At 44.5% G+C, this 19850-nt stretch overlaps 1 protein-coding gene across 2 annotated transcripts in view; it reads right to left on the bottom strand.

The window, feature by feature from the left end:
- acbd5a (acyl-CoA binding domain containing 5a) overlaps positions 1-19259 on the bottom strand; it is a 93150-nt gene extending 73891 nt beyond the window's left edge. Inside the window, exons 1-2 of one of the 2 annotated variants that reach the window (XM_068007160.1) lie at positions 18894-19259; positions 11033-11153 (exon numbers count right to left, since the gene is read on the bottom strand). In XM_068007160.1, coding sequence (XP_067863261.1) covers positions 11033-11153; positions 18894-18969 — 197 coding nt within the window. In that variant the 5' untranslated portion in view covers positions 18970-19259. The remainder of the gene's footprint in view (positions 1-11032; positions 11154-18893) is intronic. The other variant, XM_068007161.1, reaches the window with a different exon arrangement.
- Between the last annotated feature and the right edge of the window lie 591 nt (positions 19260-19850).

Genomic DNA, 19850 nt, shown 5'->3' with positions numbered 1-19850 from the left:
TGCAATGTGGCTGCCGTGTTACCTATATTACAACAGTGACTACATTTCAAAAATACTCCTTTGACGTCCTGAGGTCATGAAAGGTGCAGTATAAATGCATGTTCTCTCTTTCTTTCATTGCTGTGGAATCTGGAGATGCATGATAGCCAGGGATTCACCAATTTTCAATGCATCTCGGAAGATAAATGCTTCGTCGCCATTTAGCATCTGTCGAGTGGCACAGAATCTTGCTGCATGGGGAAAATCTGGGTCAATAACTCCAATTTAATTCTCTAAAGTTACCATGGGCACACAATTTTTTTCCTGAACTTCAACAGAAATAGACCAAAAAAAATGAAAACATTAAAGTAATTACAGCTCACTAACTATTTTTTTTGAAACATACTGACTTTTTTTTTTAAACAAGGACTAACAGTCACCATTCTGCTGGTTTCAACCAGTTGATGAAATTGCAGTTTCCTCTTTCTAATTTTACTTCAGCGTATTACTGCTTCTTCAGTTTTTCTGGTTAAACAGTCTGAAGAGTCTAGTGCTAGATATTTTAAGCACAGTAAATGGATGGTGAATTTTTAGAATTTGCCTAATCTGGTTTTGCCACAGGAAAAACTGTAACATAAGAACATAAGAAGTAGGCCATGAGGCCCCTCGAGCCTACTCTACCATTCAATAAAATGATGGGTGATTTTCTACCTCAACTCCATTTTCCCACCCTATCCCCATGTCCCTTGATTCCCTTAGTGTCCAAAAATCTAGTTTAGAATATACTCAACGACTGAGCATCCACAGCCCTCTAGGGTAGAGAATTCCAAAGATTCACAACCCTCTGAGTGAAGAAATGCCTCCTTAACTCAGTCTTAAATGGTCGACCTCTTTTCCTGAGACTATGTCCCCTAGTTCTAGACTCTCTAGCCAGGGGAAACATCCTCTCAGCACTTGCCCTGTCAAGCCCTCTTAGAATCTCATATGTGTCAATGAGATCACCTCTCATTCTTCTAAGCTCCAAAGAGTATAGGCCCATTCTGCTCAACCTCTCCTCATAGGACAACCGTCTCATCCCAGGAATCAATCTGGTCAACCTTTGTTGCACCACCTCCAAGGCAAATATATACTTCCTTAGGTAAGGAGACCAAAACTGTATACAGTGCTCCAGGTGTGGTCTCACCTGAGCCCTATATAATTGCAGCAAGACCACCTTACTCTTAAAATTCAACTCCCTTGCAATAAAGGCTAACATACCATTTGCCTTCCTAATTGTTTGCTGTACTTGCATGTTAACTTCCTGTGATTCATGTACAAGGACACCCAAATCCCTCTGACTACCAACATTTCTTAGTCTCTCACCTTTTAAAAAATATTCTGCTTTTCTATTTTTCCTACCAAAGTGGATAATTTCACATTTTCCCACATTATGCTCCATCTACTACCTTCTTGTCTATCTATATCCCTTTGCAGTCTCTTTGCGTCCTCCTCACAGCTTACTTTCCCATCTAGCTTTGTATAGTCAGCAAACACTGATCCTTGCAGCACTCCCTAGTTACAACCTGCCAACCTGAAAATGACCCGTTTATTCCTCCTCTGTTTTCTGTTCATTAACCAATTCTCAATCCATGCTAATATATTACCCCCAATCCCATGAGTCCTAATCTTGTGTAACAACCTCTTGGGTGGCATCTTATCAAATGCCTTTTGAAAATCCAAATATACTACATCCACTGGTTCCCCTTTATCTACCCTGCTAATTACATGAATTTTAACCAGAATTTCCTACTAAAAAGTATAATAGACTTTTGATACAGGGAAAGACTAGCCAGTGGGGGAATGAAGAGCTGCAACATTACAACAAAAGGATGAAATGTAGCAAGAATGTAACAAATGATCAATAAATGGTTGTAGAGGGACTGAAGCACACTAATGTTGCTTGAAAGTAAAGACCAATCTAGTGGATTTATTTCAGTCCTGCATCAGACTTGAATAATGCGAGGTGAACAAAGACAAAATAACTATTATTAAGCACCTGCTTGGTGCTTCCTGTCATTTTCTACATAACTGATTGCCAATGCTACTAAAATATGAGTACATGGAAATCAGCAGGAAACATTAAAACCACAAACAGTAAATGACCATAGCACTGGAGAACTTACAGTCAGGCAAACTATAAACAGTCACCTCTGAAAATTTAGTTGAAGTTCACCTTCTGAGCAACTATGTGTTTGCACTGTAGAAATGCAGCTGCTACATCACAATCGTCTTCTAAAGTACTATCAACTAGGAATCTTTCATTCATGCCGACTATTAGGAAGGAATCCTTTTCCCATATCACCTAATCAACATCAGTGAAATGTTATGACCAATTTAAAGATATGGAATGATTTATTTCAAAAAAGATAATTCAATACACATCACATTTTTAAGTCAAAATGACTAACTGTTACAACTTACAAGTCCACAAACAAGCATTAGAAATGTCCATGAAGATCTCCAAGCTAAAATCAACATGGTTTTAAATCCATTGAAAGAGTTATATAAAAAAAACAATTGTAACTAAAACAAATTTTAGAACTTAACTAAAATCAATTAAAAACACATTGGGGGTAGAGTTTCGAATCATTTACGGCAGTAGTATCAGCGCAATCCGGGCGCAATTGGCCAAACCTGCATAAAAGATCGGGGAATTTTAAATGTGAGTTATGCCCAAAACCACTTACGTTCATGTTGTCTGCGATTTTTTACACTGGTTTAAGATTCAATTCGCCAGGTCAGGTTCCGTCCACAAAACTGGCTATGCCCCAGGTCAAAATTACAAGATTCCACCGATTGTGCTCGTTAGGCAAGGCTCTTCAAATTACGCTCATTTTCTTGAATGCAAAAGGCACTAGAAGGCTGATGTTAAAAGTTCCTTCATACCAAAAAATATTTAATTTTGTAAGAAATTGACTAATGTACACCAATGAAACTATTAAATGGATCGGTATAGTTTTTAAGAAGTCATTTTCAGTGATTTTAAATCAGGTTACTCACAGGTGGAAGATTGTGTTAAAAAATGCTCATTTTTCATGATAAACCCATTTTCAGCTGTATTAATAAGGCTGCACCAGGTTACCACTCTTCACTACATCAAGGAATACATTTTAATGGAAAAAAATGATTACATTCTGTTACACCGCCTGATTGCACTAGTTCATTGAAGATTTTACGTTTGTAATTATACAAATGAATTTTAGCCGAAACATGAATTGTAACCAAATCAGCACAATTTCAAGTGTATTTTAGGTGCATTTTCCTGATTCCGCCCAAAGCGGAAACTCTACCCCATTATTTTGTGCAGCTTAAACCACAGTAACTAAATAGGTGGCTGGGGCTGATGGGCTTAGGGAGACAATCCGAATGAAATTTCATGTATAGTTTAAAATAGGTTGAGTGGCGCAGTTAAGTTAGACCAGAGTTCTCCATGCTTCAAAGTAATAGATGGCAGCCAGAGTTTACAGTTATGGCATAAAGGCTTCTTGCTGGCATAGATTGAATAAAGTTTATAAAGAAATGCTATAAAACACTTATTGCAAATTAACTTTAATCAGTGTTCTAAATTGGGGACTGGGTAGTATAGTGGGTCATCACGTGTCCTTTAACCTCTATGGCTAATGTAAATCCAGCCCAGAGAGATTGGACGAAAGTCTCACTTCTCTGCCAGCTGTAAGAGTACTATATTAAATTAGTTTAGAAAGTCTTAACCCAGCTATGCGTGCAGATAAAAGATCCATAATTTAGCAAAAACTGGCATTAACTTAATGATTTCACTCAGATCATTACAATAGCTAATTTGAAAAATGGTAAGATTCACACATATCAAAAAGGATGCTCTTCTGAGGTAACTGTTTGTGATGTTTCTCAGCATCTGGGTGTGGTATTCTTGATAATAATTGGTGAATGTTCTGTTCTCTAGCCGACATCCCTCACAAGAGTTAATTAATAGCTATTTAGTAGTACTAAGTGAACATGTTGAAATATATAATATTGGACAGTAATGAGAATAAAGTAATTACTTTTTGATTATATATTCATTAAGGAATATTGAATCAATAAATTTTAATTTTTTATAAAACAAATATTAAAAATAATATTGTAGTTCCCTAGTTAAGACAGTTCAATCTCTGATCTGTGCTGAGTTAGCTAATCTCAGGCAGGGCAATAAGGGTGCCACAACTGACCTTGATGTGCCCTGGGTTGGGGAAGGAGGGAAAAGAATTTCAGAGTTCCCTCACCTGATTTCTACCCAGTGACCTTTGCTGTTTGTGCGCATTTGTGGAGATTTTGGCAAGACAGAATTGGGCTTGGCTCATGAAAGAAAGGATTTGCATTAATACAGGGTCTTTCATGTCCTCGGGATGAGAGAATCATAGAAATTTACAGCACAGAAAGAAGGAGGCCATTGAGCCCAGCGTGACTGGGCCTGCCAAAAAAAGAGCTATCCAACCAGCCCGGGATATCAGAAAGCCCTTCACAGCCAATGAATTACTTTTGAAATGCAGTCACTTTTGTTATGTAACTAAATAAGACAATCAATTTGCACACAGCAAGGCCCCAAAAACAGCATCGTGATCAATGATCAAATAATCTGTTTTTAGTTGTGTTCATTGAGGGATAGTTCCACGGGGCCTTAGTTTAACATCTCATCTGAAGCTATAGCACCTCCAATATTGAAACACTCCCTCAGTACTGCACTACAGCTTTAGCCTAGTTCACGTGCTCAAGTCTCTGGAGTGGGGTTTAAACTCATAACCTACTGATTTATGAAATAATAGTGTTTTCACTGAGCCAATGCTGATGTACAGACATACATACACGAATGGTGGCTACTTGGGCAAGGTACTAGAAGACAAACAGTGCCTACTGAAGTGTATCCCAGCAAGTAGCTAACACCATAAGGAGAGAGGGGGGGGGGGGGGGGGGCGCCGCGGGGAGCGTAATCAGACAAAAACTGACACCGAACCGAAGTAGGAGAATTGGAGTGGGTCAAAGAGGTAGGTTTTAACGAACGTTCTGTAGGAGAGAGAAGTTGAGAGGCAGAGGGCTTTAGGGAGAGAATTGCAGAACTTATGGCCTCAACAGCTGAGGATGAGAATTTTAAATTTGAGGTGTCGGTGGACTGGGAGTCATTGTAGGTCAGTGAGCACAAATGGCGATGGGTGAGCGAGACTTGATGCATTTATGATACAAGCAGCAGTGTTTTGGATGAGCATAAGTTTATGGAGGCTGGAAGATGGGAGGCCAGCCAGGAGAGCATTGAAATAGTCGAGTCTGAAGATAACAAAACGGGAGATGTTACAGAAGTGGAAGTAGGCAATCTTGGTGATGGAGAGGATATGGGGTCAAAAGCTCAGCTCAGGATCAAATAGGATACCATGGTTGCAGAAGTCTAGTTCAGCCCAAGACAGTGGCTAGGAGTGGGATGGAATCAGTGGCAAGGGGACGGATTTTGTTGCAAGGGCCAAAGACAATGGCTTAATGGGAGAAAATTGTGGCTTATTCAGGACTGGATATCAGACAAGCAGGCTGACAACACAGAGGCAATGGAGGGGTCGAGAGAAGTGATAATGGGTGTCCTCAACATACACGTGGACCCTAACGCCATGTCTTCAGATGATGTTGCCGAGCGACAGCGTGTAGATGAGAGATAGGAGGGGTCCAATCGTGTGGCTTAAAAATGTCAACAGGATTCAAACAGCTTGGAAATAATAAGTTTTCAAAAAAATTTGAAAATGAATTGATTTAATTTGTTTACAATAGAGGGAGGTTATTTTTCCAAAGGACAGCAGGAAGAAACTTCTCTGTCACCAAAAAAGCTTGGCTGGAGGTAAGCAGGAGCACAGTGCCCAGGTCTTGGCTGCAGTGCAGGAAGCGATTCAATTACCTGAGCAGGTCAAGAAAAGTGAGTATATTTGCTTATTCACCCACATCCTGTTGTGTTCAACACCCCCCCCCCCCCCAACAAATCACTCTGTCTTGGCAAGCGTACTCCAACACAAGACTCCTCACACCCACTTAAGTGTCACCTGCAACCATCTTTCACTTGCTATGCACTTGCTCATCTCCCCATTTATGAACCCAACACTGACACTCACCCTAATCCATATGCAATGTGATGCATCTGTGTGACAGTTAACCTCTGATGCATCTGTAATAGTCATCCTTATCCAATGCATTGCATCCATCGGCTGAAAACGGCATCTTCAGTCACTCACAGGTATGTTCAGATGCCCCTTGTAGAAGAGAGCGCAAAACGCAAGCGAGGGCAAGGACTGGCAATGGACCTCCAGAGATTGTGGAATTAACTGAAGTGGAAGAGGATTCAATGGAGATAAGTGGCACAACTGCGGTCCCCTCAATCAGAGATGGAGAGACTGGAAGCTCACATATGGCTGGTGACAGAAGATAACTCATATTTCACAAAAATGCTGACTTTATTTAATCGATGCCTGAAGTATAAGAAGCCCGAGTATGGAGATTGGCAAGATTGTTACTGTGCCAAGACTAATGAGCATTGGCTTTCTTTTGTCTTCCAGGGCCTTCAAGCCTATAAGAAGTTTCTGCTAATATGGATGATGACAATTCCTCATTCCTTCCGAGGGTGCACCGTCACAGGATATGCAGCCATGCACCAGCACAGGTACTTGCACTTCGGTGGCTCATTAGACAGATAGTTGGGTCGTCACTAGGTGATTCACAAGTCACAAGTGAGCACAAGTAGACACTGGTGGCAGGGGCAGCTGTGGAGGTCCGTGTTGGAAGGCGCACTCTTCTCCAAGCTCTGCTCAGCTGGACACAAATGCTGAACCCCGGGGCAATCGTTGAGAAGGAGAATGATTGAGATACAGTTGCATCTTTGCGAGGTACTGGAAAATGTGCCACGCAAACTCTCCATAATAGCAGAGAGGATGGAGGAGTCCAACTCCAGCATTAGTGGAGTGCTGTTGCAGGTAAATGCTAGAATGCCTGTGCACCAGAGAGAGTGGCCACCTCCAGCGAGCTTCAAGCACGGCTCACAAATGAATCTATGCAGGCCATGACCACAGCCGTGCAGGAGATGGTTGCCTCCTTCAACGCGATGACAGATCTTATCAGTGGCCTTACAACGCATCACTGATCCTTACCAAGCTGCTCTCCAGCAGAATGGTAGGAGTGATGTGGCACTGGCCCAGGAGATGGATGGTGGCGAAAGGGGACATGGAAGTGGGAACCCATCACCACCCCAACTCAAACCATTACCCGAAATAGTCTTCTCCCGATGGCCAAGTCTGCCCCTGCACAGGTGCAAGTGGAACAGTCTTCGGCAGGGCCCTCATGGGCTCCAAATCCCAGAGGTCGCAAGCCAAAAACATCTCAGCAGTCAATGCAGGGATGTGAGCACCCTGCCCCTACCTCTGCTGAAGCTATAGGGGATGCACCACGTAGAAGCAGTAGAAAGCGCAAGTTTAAGCAATTGTGATTCTTCAAGGATATGCACAAGGGCGTTTGAAGAAATGTGATGATGTAATTTATATTTCTTTTTATGTTGGCACATAAAATGTATTCATTATCACCACTTCCAAGTCTTTTAGATTATTGTCTCCAGACTTTCAAGTGGACCTTTCATTTGTTTCATGATCATTGCCAATCCATGGCAACACCCATTGGGCAGCTGTGCAATGGTTGTATTCATAGTGGAAGGACTGTTTTGTGCAAAGGGAGAGGGGGTCTTTTGGTGGTTGTGGTGATGATTTTGCCAGGTGGCATGAGTATGTCAATGAACTCTACTTTTGGAAAATCATAATGAGAACCTCAGAGAAGAGGGCAGCCCTTGCATCCTGGGCAACAGTGAGCCTGGCTGGTCAAGCGATGCATGCACCATTGCCATATTCCATCTCCTCCTCTTCATCCTCATGCTCATGCTCCTGGTCATCCTCCTCCTTAATGTTGCCACCGACAGAGGAAGATTGAGAAACGCCTTCGTCCTCGACCACATCTAAACCTCTGTGCTGTGCAATGTGGTGCAGGACGCAGCACACCATGATTATCCTGGAGACCCTCGCTGGCGAGTATTGAAGGACTTCCCTAGACCTAGCATGGCAACTAAAGCGCACCTTTAACATGACTATGGCTTGCTTAATGGCACACCTGGTGGCCACGTGGCTCTGGTTGTATTGCTGTTATGCTTCTTTGGTGGGGTTCCTCACAGGTGTCATGATCCACGTTTTCAGGGGGTATCCCTTGTCCCCAAGGAGCCAGCCCTTAAGTCTGTCTCTCGTCTGGAAGAGGTCTGGAATGTTTGACTGGTGTAAACTGAATGCATCATGACAGCTGCCAGGGAAACTGGCACACATCTGCAGAAATCTCTTGTGATCACACACCAGCTGCGCACTGATGGAGTGATAGCCCTTTCAGTTAAATACTGCTGGTTCACGTGGTGGTCCTCTGATTGCCATGTGTGCAATCGATTGCATCTTGCACCTGTGAGAAGCCAGTCAAAGGGGAAAAATCCAGTGCCCACTCATTCTGGCTGTTGTCATTGCGGAAGAAGTTCACACAATCGGACGCCCTGGCAAACAATCCATCCGTCACCTACCTTATACACTTGTATGCTGACAATTGAGACATCTTGCAGATGTCACCGGTGGAGCCCTGGAAGGAACCAGGGCCAAAGAAATTCAGTGCTGTGGTTACCTTCAGTGTAACGGGCAGTGCGTGGCCAGTAGGAAGCAGCTCTTCCTGAAGGAGGCTGCAGATGTCTGCGACCATCTGCTGACTCAACTTGAGCCTGCGTAGGCACTGCTCCTCTGAGAGATCCAGGAAGCTCAGTCTCTGTCTGTATACCCTCTCACGTGAGTAGTGCCTCCTGCGAGCTCGCCCCTGGTGTTGGTCCCCTCTCTGCTGTTCTTCAGATCCGTGTTGCACACCTCTGCTTTTTGCACCTGCAAATCCCAGAACTGCACGTCATCCCTGTCCTGGATGGTGATTTTCCTTCTACTCAGATGTACTGTGGAATAGGTCCATTGCACCCCCCATCTTGATCTTGTCAGTTTGAGAGGCTCCAAAATGTTGGTAAATATGTCTGAAGACAAGAACTCTCAGCCAAACGATTGCCTGAGAGAACTGAGTGACCAGCTGTAATACCTGACCTTTTATTGAAATGTCTCAATCACAGGTTTAAAAGTCCAAATGAGCTTCTGCTGCATCTCACCTCCATTTCAATAGCTTCTAGAAGCCATGGGAAACACGGGCAGGAGAAGTTAAATCCGTTTCTGTTGCAGAATCCACAAAAAATAAAGTACCTCAAGTGTTTCAATTACCTACATTGTCCCTTTAAAAATCAGCCCCCCGCCTTTAAGTGGGGACTGGACTTCCGGGTTTCAGTTGCGCGCACGCACATCCAAACACACCTGGGTTAAACCTGGAAGCGGGCGCACTGAAGCCGGGATGAGGTCCCACTTCCAACTTCTGTCACTTTGACCTCACACCCACCCTAACTCACCCATTTTTAGGGGTTAAAGTTGCCCCCAAGATGACAATGAGATACATATTTCAGTTGTAACAATTCAGGGTAAAACGTAGGAATAGGTTAGGAGTAGGCCATTCAGCCCCTCGAGCCTGTTCCGCCATTCAATTAGATTATGGCTGATCTGTATCTTATCTCCATTTACCCACCTTGGTTGTATAGCCCTTACCTAGCAAAAATCTATCAAGGTCAGTTTTGAAATTTTCAATTGACCTAGCTGGTGAAAGAGTTCCAGATTTTCACTACCCTTTGTGTGAAGAAGTGCATCTTGACATCCCCTGTGGAAATGGAAGAAGTAGTGTGAAACTGAAATAAAATGAAGGATTCACCATGTGTAAGGGATAATGGATAAATAATGCAGAGGTTCAGTAATGTTCTGAAACAGAGGGCTCATAGGTAACCTCGTCAGACATGGGTGAGGTCACTACAGACGCCAATTAACAAACAATGGGTCAATGAATGAAGAAAGATGTAAACTAATCAAGGAGATGGGACAGGTTGTAGAATAGGATAAACTAATCATCAGGGCGCAGGAAAAGGGAACAAATGTGTCATCAAGGTGATGGGACGGATTATAGGATAGTATAAACCAGGAGGAAAAACTCCAGATAGCAGCGAGAACCTAGGAGCAACACTTGACAGCAGGGATCTGGGGACAGAAACCCTACGTAGAGGTTTGGACAGAGATTGATCACCTTGGACCAAATCGGGTAATATCAATATAAGTTGTGAGTCTTATATTTTGGAATTATACTTTAAACTACGAACGGTGTTTGTTAAGCATTTATTGAAGATAAATCTTTGTATGCAAAATCTGTTGCCGGTGTGTTTGTTCAGCCCAAACTTACATTTGAACCCTAAAAGGAAAGGTTGCTAACCAATTTGTTTGATCTTTCGAACATCTAGCGAAATCGAAGCAACATCCACCCTGAATGGCCTAGCTCTAATTTTAAGGTTATGTCCCGTTGTATTTTAATGCGGTGCTTTGCCATACAACATGGAGAACAGTATCTCCATCTCAAAGGCCTGATTCAAACCAGACTGATGGGTTGAAAAATCTCTTTCTCCAATGGCTGAATAGGTTCTACAGCAAAAGGAGTCTGGGCGGCCTCAACTTAAATTGTGGTGGGACTAGTTCACAGTCCCAAACCAGTCAGGCACGGTCAGAAAATCTAGTGTAAAAACCTTTCTTACCCCACATATTATAATTCATGCTTTAGGAAAAATAATCAGTGCATAAGTCAGCAAAGTTTGAAAAAAAATCAAACCTGTACCAGCAGCTTCAACTTAATAAGTCCTCGAAGTTCTATTTTTGCAGTTAATGGATTGCTGTCCTTATTTTATGCTTATATGGACTCAATGTTACAATCACTGATATTGTACTTGCACAGGAATTCATGTGGAAAAGCCAACTTCAGGTTGACAAGGGCAACGTAATTGACATCAAGACAATTCTACATCATCAATAAATTAAGTCAGTAATTGAAAAGTAAGTATCATCACCATTTGTATTTGCCAACAGGATCCCAGAAGCCAGGCCTAGGGATGTTGCAGGGGCCTAAGGTCGCTTGCTTGTAGTAACCGTAGAACTTCAGCATAAGTTCATTTGATGGTTGAAATGAACCTATTTAAGACATTTCAAACATTTAATTAGTCCAATATTTTCACTTTTTAAAATCAAATCTAATTAAAACAGTTGCAAATAACATTGCAAATGGAAAGCCACTCTAACAATATCAACCAATCTTCTACAGTAATAATCATGAGATGCTCAGCCTAATTGCTCCATTAGCTGTTACATTAATTAAATTAAAATTTAGTAATTCTAGATTCCTGATAGATCCATGGGTAAAAGCACCTCCTGGTATGGTAATGACCTATACCAATGTTGTCCAATACATTATCCACTAGCCAAATGTGGCTAATTGGGAACCTGGATATGGTTAATTGCATTTTTAATTGGTAAATAAAAAAAACTAACAGACACCATCGTTGGGCATGTGATCTCAATTCTCGTACTCGCATGGCGTACGCATGTGTACTTTAACCTTTATGTGCATTTGTTGGTAAAATGGTGAGATGAAAAGCAGAGTGCGCAAGTATTTTTAGATCATTGTGTGTATTTTACTTCCTTGGTTACTGTTTATTGGTATCTGCTAAAATGGTGTACAACATGGATGAAATCACTAAACTTCAGCACCATGGAAACTAAGTTCAACCCTCCCGGATGGAGCATGAATCTCCATGAACTGCTGCTAGCAGCCCAGGAGCCCTTTAAATTTCTTGCTGCAGCAGCACTCCTCCCATTCTAGCATAACTGGCTGCCTCCAGCTTAGTGACATCAACCAGCCCACCAATGCCGCAGAGAGCTGGCTCCCGCTTAGGGATGACCAGAAATAGGATAGGCTCAGAGTCTGGAGGTGGAAGAGGACATGGAGCGGGGAGAGGTGCGGTGCTGGGTTGGAAGAGAAAAAACAGGGAAAAGGGGGCAGGGGATTGGGGTTTGGCAGGAGAGGGATAGGGAGGGAGAGCGAGAGAGATCGGGGATGGGGGGGGGCGCAGAAAAGAAAGGAGGGATGGGGATGGGAATGGGGGGGGGGGGGGGGGGGGGGGAGATGGGAATGGGGGGGGGGGAGATGGGAATGGGGGGGGGGGGGGGAGATGGAATGGGGGGGGGGGGGGGGGGAGATGGGAATGGGGGGGGGGGGGGAGATGGGAATGGGGGGGGGGGAGATGGGAATGGGGGGGGGGGGGGAGATGGGAATGGGGGGGGGGGGGGAGATGGGAATGGGGGGGGGGGGGGAGATGGGAATGGGGGGGGGGGGGAGATGGGAATGGGGGGGGGGGGGGAGATGGGAATGGGGGGGGGGGGAGATGGGAATGGGGGGGGGGGGGAGATGGATGGGGGGGGGGGGGAGATGGGAATGGGGGGGGGGAGATGGGAATGGGGGGGGGGGAGATGGGAATGGGGGGGGGGAGATGGGAATGGGGGGGGGGAGATGGGAATTGGGGGGGGGGGGGAGATGGAATTGGGGGGGGGGGGAGATGGGAATTGGGGGGGGGGGGGAGATGGGAATTGGGGGGGGGGAGATGGGAATTGGGGGGGGGAGATGGGAATTGGGGGGGGGGGAGATGGGAATTGGGGGGGGGGAGATGGGAATTGGGGGGGGGGGAGATGGGATTGGGGGTGATGTTGGGGGGGGGGGAGATGGAATTGGGGGGGGGGGGGAGATGGGAATTGGGGGGGGGAGATGGGAATTGGGGGGGGGGAGATGGGAATTGGGGGGGGGGGGGAGATGGGGAATTGGGGGGGGGGAGATGGGAATTGGGGGGGGGAGATGGGAATTGGGGGGGGAGATGGGAATTGGGGGGGGAGATGGGAATGGGGGGGGGGAGGATGTGGATGGGGGGGGGAGATGGGAATGGGGGGGGGGGGAGATGGGAATGGGGGGGAGGGGGAGATGGGAATGGGGGGGGGAGTGGAATGGGGGGGGGAGATGGGAATGTGGGGGGGAGATGGAATGGGGGGGGGGAGATGGGAATGGGGGGGGGAGATGGGAATGGGGGGGGGAGATGGGAATGGGGGGGGGGATGGATGGGAGTGGGGGGGGGGGGAGATGATGGGAATGGTGGGGGGGGGAGATGGGAATGGGGGGGGGAGATGGGAATGGGGGGGGGGAGATGGGAATGGGGGGGAATGGGAATGGGGGGGGAGATGGGAATGGGGGGGGGGAGATTGAATGGGGGGGGGAGATGGGATTGGGGGGGGAGATGGGAATGGGGGGGGAGATGGGAATGGGGGGGGAGATGGAATGGGGGGGGTGATGGGAATGGGGGGGGAGATGGGAATGGGGGGGGAGTTTGGATGGGGGGGGAGATGGGAATGGGGCGGGGAGATGGGAAATGGGGGGGGGGAGATGGGAATGGGGGGGGGGAGATGGGAATTGGGGGGGGAGTTGGGAATGGAGGGGGGGAGATGGGAATGGGGGGGGGAGATGGGGAATGGGGGGGGGGGGAGATGGGACTGGGGGGGGGGGGGAGATGGGAATGGGGGGGGGGGGGAGATGGGAATGGGGGGGGGAGGATGGGATTGGGGGGGGGGGAGATGGGAATGGGGGGGGAGATGGGAATGGGGGGGAGATGGGAATGGGGGGGGGGAGATTGGAATGGGGGGGGGAGATGGGAATGGGGGGGGAGATGGGAATGGGGGGGAGATGGGAATGGGGGGGGAGATGGGAATGGGGGGGGAGATGGGAATGGGGGGGGAGATGGGAATGGGGGGGGAGATGGGAATGGGGGGGGAGATGGGAATGGGGGGGGAGATGGGAATGGGGGGGGAGATGGGAATGGGGGGGGAGATGGGAATGGGGGGGGAGATGGGAATGGGGGGGGAGATGGGAATGGGGGGGGGAGATGGGAATGGGGGGGGAGATGGGAATGGGGGGGGAGATGGGAATGGGGGGGGGAGATGGAATGGGGGGGGGAGATGGGAATGGGGGGGGGGGAGATGGAATGGGGGGGGGGGAGATGGGAATGGGGGGGGGGAGATGGAATGGGGGGGGGGAGATGGAATTGGGGGGGGGGGAGAATGGGGGGGGGGGAGGAATGGGGGGGGGATGAACAAAAAGGAGAAAGAGGGCCCTGGAGAGTGGGAGACTGGGGAATGGGGGTTGGGGGTTGGGGAGAGAGGAAGACTGGGATGGAGGATTAGGGATCAGGCCTAGGGAGACTGGGGAATAGGGTGAGGGTGGGGCCCACCATTTCCTGGCAGAGCTGGAGCAGCAGCAGCGTGGTGAGTGGGAGCAGCATCGAAAGGAGCAGCCAGTATTTACTGTGGGTAAATAGTGAAAGATTGTTACCACTGGCAGGCAAATGGGGAACAAGGGGACAGAGGCGGAGGGACCTCACTCGAAGAACCAAGGGGGAAGGAAGAAGAAAGGATTTTGAACAGACGACCTTCCCATTTCATTACAGAAACAACCCTGAGAAAAGGTGAGTCTGTTGCAGACTGGAATTATAAATATCAATTATGGAAAACCACCATGTTCTGGATGCAAGGCAAGATAATACTCCGATCGGAGTCAAATACCTTGCGCTGGACCTTCTGCAGCAGAAGAAATGGATTATCACGTGCAACTAAGCACAGGAGATCCTAACTATGGGGAAAGGCATATCTATAAAATCGAAAAGTGCATCACTGTGTGGGAGTGGGAGAGAGGTTACAGAAGTTAAGATGGAGGTTTATTACTCTGACGTCTAAGAAAGTTAGCAGCATCCTCCTAGATGAAGATGAGGCAACCAATTCATCCACAGCAGCCCATGATGTAGTTCAACAGTTTAAATCATTTCTTGTCAAGCATGAGTAGGATCAATTGATGATTGTCCCTTGACCTCAGCACTCTCTTTAACACAGTTATTTTTTTCCCCCTTGTGTTGAAACATTTATTGAATCCATGAGTAACCATAAAATTTTAATAGTTTGAAATGTATTCCTCAAGTATTTCTTTTAAACCAATGAAACACTGGGACTGTGATCTGACACCTAAAACTGGGAGTAAAGAACTATTTACATTTCTGAACTCAAATAAGATTAAATATTTGGTTATTTTTTACAATTCTTTAATTGCAAATACCTTGGTCTTTTATGACATTGTACATGACATCAAAGCCCTTTATTAGAAAACACTATTTATACTTTAATAAAAGTTAAGAGTAATACCTACCTTAGGCAACGGTTTCAAAAGCTTAACCCTTCACTCTCTGTCCTGAAATGTTTCACAGGCACATGTTTTAAATTGGATCTGGCTGATGTAGTGAATTCACCCCAAGTATGTGGGTTTGAATCTACTCCAGAATAATTACAAAATTGCCCTCCGTTTAGACCAAATTAACATTTTCAGTCAGAGGGGCCATAACAGTAGCTGGCGTTCAGACCAGAGCATTAAAGGTTTCCTAGAGTTAGACTTTGTTCTTTGGATACAGGAGAAGGGGCTTTGCTCTGTATCTGGCTCATGCTGCACCTGACCTAACAATTTCTGATATTAGCACAAGGTGTCCAAAATGGAAAAGTGTTCCATTCCCCAACACTTGAATCCCTCATGATGAGCATAAAAATGCACTAAAAATAGAATTTAAAAAAAATCTTGTCTGGTGGTTCAGTCATTGTTACTCAGGTAAGCATCGCCATGAAGTGTTAGAATATGGATTTCCAATCATGATTTCAAGACTAGGTAGGTGACCTTTTTTCTCTGATTTGCCAGGTGGAGTCCATATGTTTTCCTACAGAAGGGAGCAAAAATTGTAAGCTATGTAACCCCTGTGTACAATGGCATTTTCTTTGGTCAGCTTAGGTGTCTAACGTATGTGGAAACCCTTCATCATGCCTCAGAGACTCCAAAACAAACTATTGAAAAATCCACATATATTGAGTTTTTGTTGTCTGCACACTCACCTAATCGGGATACACACCACTTATCTAAGTCTAGAATTGAGGGAAAGACTCAAGGCTGACCACACATGGGCATGAGGTTTGGTGACTTTTTAAAAAATGGCACCACTTACCAGCACAGAACACTAATAAACTTCCTGCTGCTTGTCCAGTTAGTACAACCTTGTGTGTCAGAGAATTGGCTTTGTAAGAACACTGGGATTAGTATACTGACAAGAATATTCACCAAGCCCACCAGACACATTTTTAACCCATCATCTTAACTCCTCATCATGGAGTTGTCTGGTGTTTACCATCCTGTTTATGCCTAGGAATTAATGATGCCTAAATTTGGATTGCTGAACTGTCTTGCGTCAACCAGTTTGGATTATATTAGCATTTACACTACCAACCTCCCATCAGGATCTGCACAAGCCACTGAGTAAATTCATTAACTCTTTCTTCCTAATTACCAAAGAAGTTGTCAGACAACAGTCATGAACTAATAATTGTTTATTAATCTTAGACTCATAGTTAGCAGCATTTAAACTTGACAAAATAAATGGAGTTACAAGGTTATGTCACAAGTTATTCAGCAGTAACTGCTTGCTGATCATAAATTTACTATTGAGCCTATTGTCTGAAATTGATATAAATTGGTGAGATTAATTTAGAATTAACTTCTAAACCAGCTAAGGAATCGAACAGCATTAGATAGCCAATCTATTGATGAGATTGAAGTCTATATGCTTGTGGATGAACTGCCATCATTAAATCAAACAAATCTAAGTTTTCAACATGTTAATATGCCTAAATCTACATTTTTTTTCTGCTTTCTTCATTAGGAATATAGGAATGTACAGGACCAGAAAACACCACTGCAGTCCAACCAGTTCCCAATATCAAAGAAATATTATATCTCACAATACACCTCATACCCCACTGTCAATTTTTTCTCAATGTACTTATCCAACTTTCTTCAATTTGGGTTTGGTAGTGTAGTAGTTACAGTATTGACTAGCAACCCAGAGGTCATGAGTTCTAATCCCAACATGGCAATGTTGTAAAATTGAATTAAACCGTTCTAGAAACATAGGAACAGGAGTAGGCCATTCAATTGGATCATGGCTTATTGGTACCTCAACTCCATTTATCCACCTTTGTTCCATATCCCTTGCTAACCTTAATCGTACTCTCATCCATGCCGGGAAATATTTCTCATAATACAGTAACCCAAATTGTACTCCAAGTGGGGCCGACCAGTGCTTTGTACAAATCTAATCACTTCCTGAGATTTGTGCTCAATTTCTCTGGCCAGATAGCCCAAGATCCTATTTGCTCTCTTTAATGCCGCCACACACTATGTTGATGTCTTCAGTTGATCTATCCACCAGTACTTCCAAATCCTTCGCCTGCACTGTGTCCAGTTGGGTATTACCATTTAGCTTATATTTCTATTGTTTATTATCCTTTGCCAATCTCATAATTTTGCATTTGTCCACATGACATCTACCACTTGTCAGCCCATTGTTGATAATGTTGCTCTGCTGTGTGAAAAATAAACTAAGTAGTCCAGCAAGGCAAATTTTAGCAGCTGTTAGATTACCTAACATTTTAATTATATTTCTGCACTTATTAGATCAGTTTTAGGGGATGAGATTATGTTCTACAATGTAACCCCAATTCCCACAGCTCTCATGTCTCAATTACCAATGAAATTAATTGCCAGTTTAACATCTTTATCTAGAATTTTAAATATATATATATTGGAAGTATCAATTAAAAATCTTCTGATATCATTGTTTCACACTTCTGGATTACATATTAAATTCAACAAAAAATAACTTGTATATTTATCACACCTTTCATGACCACAGGATGTCCCAAAACACTTCACAGCTAATGAGCTATTTTGGTGTAGTCACCATTACATTGCAGGGAAATCTGCACATAGCAAGTTCTGACAATCAAATGGGATACATTACCAAATAATCTGTTTTTTGGTGGTTTTGGTTGAGGGATAAATGTTGGCCAGGGCACCAAGTGCCATGGGATCTTTTATGTCCACTTGAGAGGGCAGACAGGACCTGGGTTTAACACCTCATCTGAAAGGCAGCTCCTCTGACAGTTCAACATGCCCTCAGTACTGCACTGAAGTATCAGCCTAGAATTTATGCTCAAATCTCTGCAGTGCGGCTCGAGCCCACAAAACTTCTAACTCGGGGGCAAGAATGGTACCACTGAGCCACACAAAGTAAAACAAACAAGTTGCAATACTCAAAGACTGAAATGTTTGGAATGATCTGCTCGGCAACACAGTAGGGAAAAAAGCACTGGGGTTATGCAAGATACAATTGGATGCTGCGATGGGAGAGGTAGAATATTGGAGGTATAAGCTAATGATCTTTTCTCATCCCTGACATTTTTTTACGTTATTTAATTATGGAATAAATTTACATTTCTGTTTCTGCCAATAAAAAGTAAACATTAACTTGAAGCAAAACAGTGTAATGTATTAAAGATGCCTCATCAAAATAGCCCCATATAAATTAAAAATAATTTCAAAGGCAATGGAAGGTCAAATTATACGTGGGATATAAATTGAATACATCACCAGGTCTACATTAACGTTGACCATAGTTCACTCACAACTGTAATCAGTACCTCCTCCTATCAGTTTCCCATGTGGCAAAACAATTCACATTGCATGCCATGTCACTACACATCATCTATTTAGAGTGGTCCAACTCCAGGTTCACCTGACAGCTCCAGGTAGCAGAACAATGAAGCTGACAAGCTGGTTGAGGGAAAGGAGGAAGAGGTTCTTTAAATCCAGAGAGGAGAGTTTGTATCCAAACCCAACCCCCCTCAATGAGCTGTTGTCAAAAACATCCCTGTCCCCCACTAAATAATATGAAAGAAGGAAAATGTTTTCACCGTTTTTAGGCAAACTCTGAATAACATTGACAGCAGCTTCAAATCTTCTCTCGTGAATGGATTTAGTATCCGCCATCTTTTGCAGACGAAGGGTGTCCAAACCTCCAATTTTTTTCCCCAACCTTAACTTCAAATAAAACAAAACAAACGAATTGTAAACAAACAGGTTAGGCCCGTGCGGGTTTCCGTGACAAAGTAAATAAGTAATGACCAGGTACGTCTGCCAGAGCTTTATCCGGCGGTGCGGGGGACGGAGTCGGCCTGTCAGTACGGAGCAGCGGCCCAGGACATGATTACAAGCGCTGTCTTGCGTCCACCTTTAGATCATGCAATCCGCAGGAAAATGTCTGGAGCCACTCGCATCATCGCCCGAGACGGTGGAGGGCGACGCACTGCACGCCGGGAGTCGTAGTTCTAGGCAACAGCCGCTAACCCGGGATCGAACCCGGCGCGGTGGAGCGGGGCGACTACAACTCCCGGCATGCTCCGCACGGGCGTTTAAACTCCAGCTGCCAAGTGGTCATAATACTCTTTGGGAACGACAGAGTTTTAAAAAAATCTTTTCTTTTACACAGGTTTTTATTAAATAGATTCACATTTTTAAAGTGCTATCATAAATACATGTTCACACCAAGGTTATAATTTCCCTTTTTTTCCTACGTTAAATAAAATCCTCCCTTTATTATAGTCAACTTGGTGCTAAACATAATAAAATTAAGAGACAAGAAAAGGCGATTTGGACCATCATCATCATCTTTCTAACAACCTAACTCTCCCACCATAATACCTAAATGCTATCATTACTTTGAAATAATAATTTGTATTTTCCTTATTTATACCATTTAATAATATATAGAGAATGTTTCCACTTGTGGGAGAGTCCAAAACTAGAGGTCAGAAATATAAAATAGTCGCTAATAAATCCAATAGGGAATTCAAGAGAAACTTCTTTACCCA

This window comes from Heptranchias perlo, chromosome 2 (genome assembly GCF_035084215.1).
Source record: "Heptranchias perlo isolate sHepPer1 chromosome 2, sHepPer1.hap1, whole genome shotgun sequence".
NCBI lineage: Eukaryota > Metazoa > Chordata > Chondrichthyes > Hexanchiformes > Hexanchidae > Heptranchias > Heptranchias perlo.
Note: the sequence above shows the minus strand (reverse complement) of the source record. Positions and strands in the feature narration are given on the sequence as shown.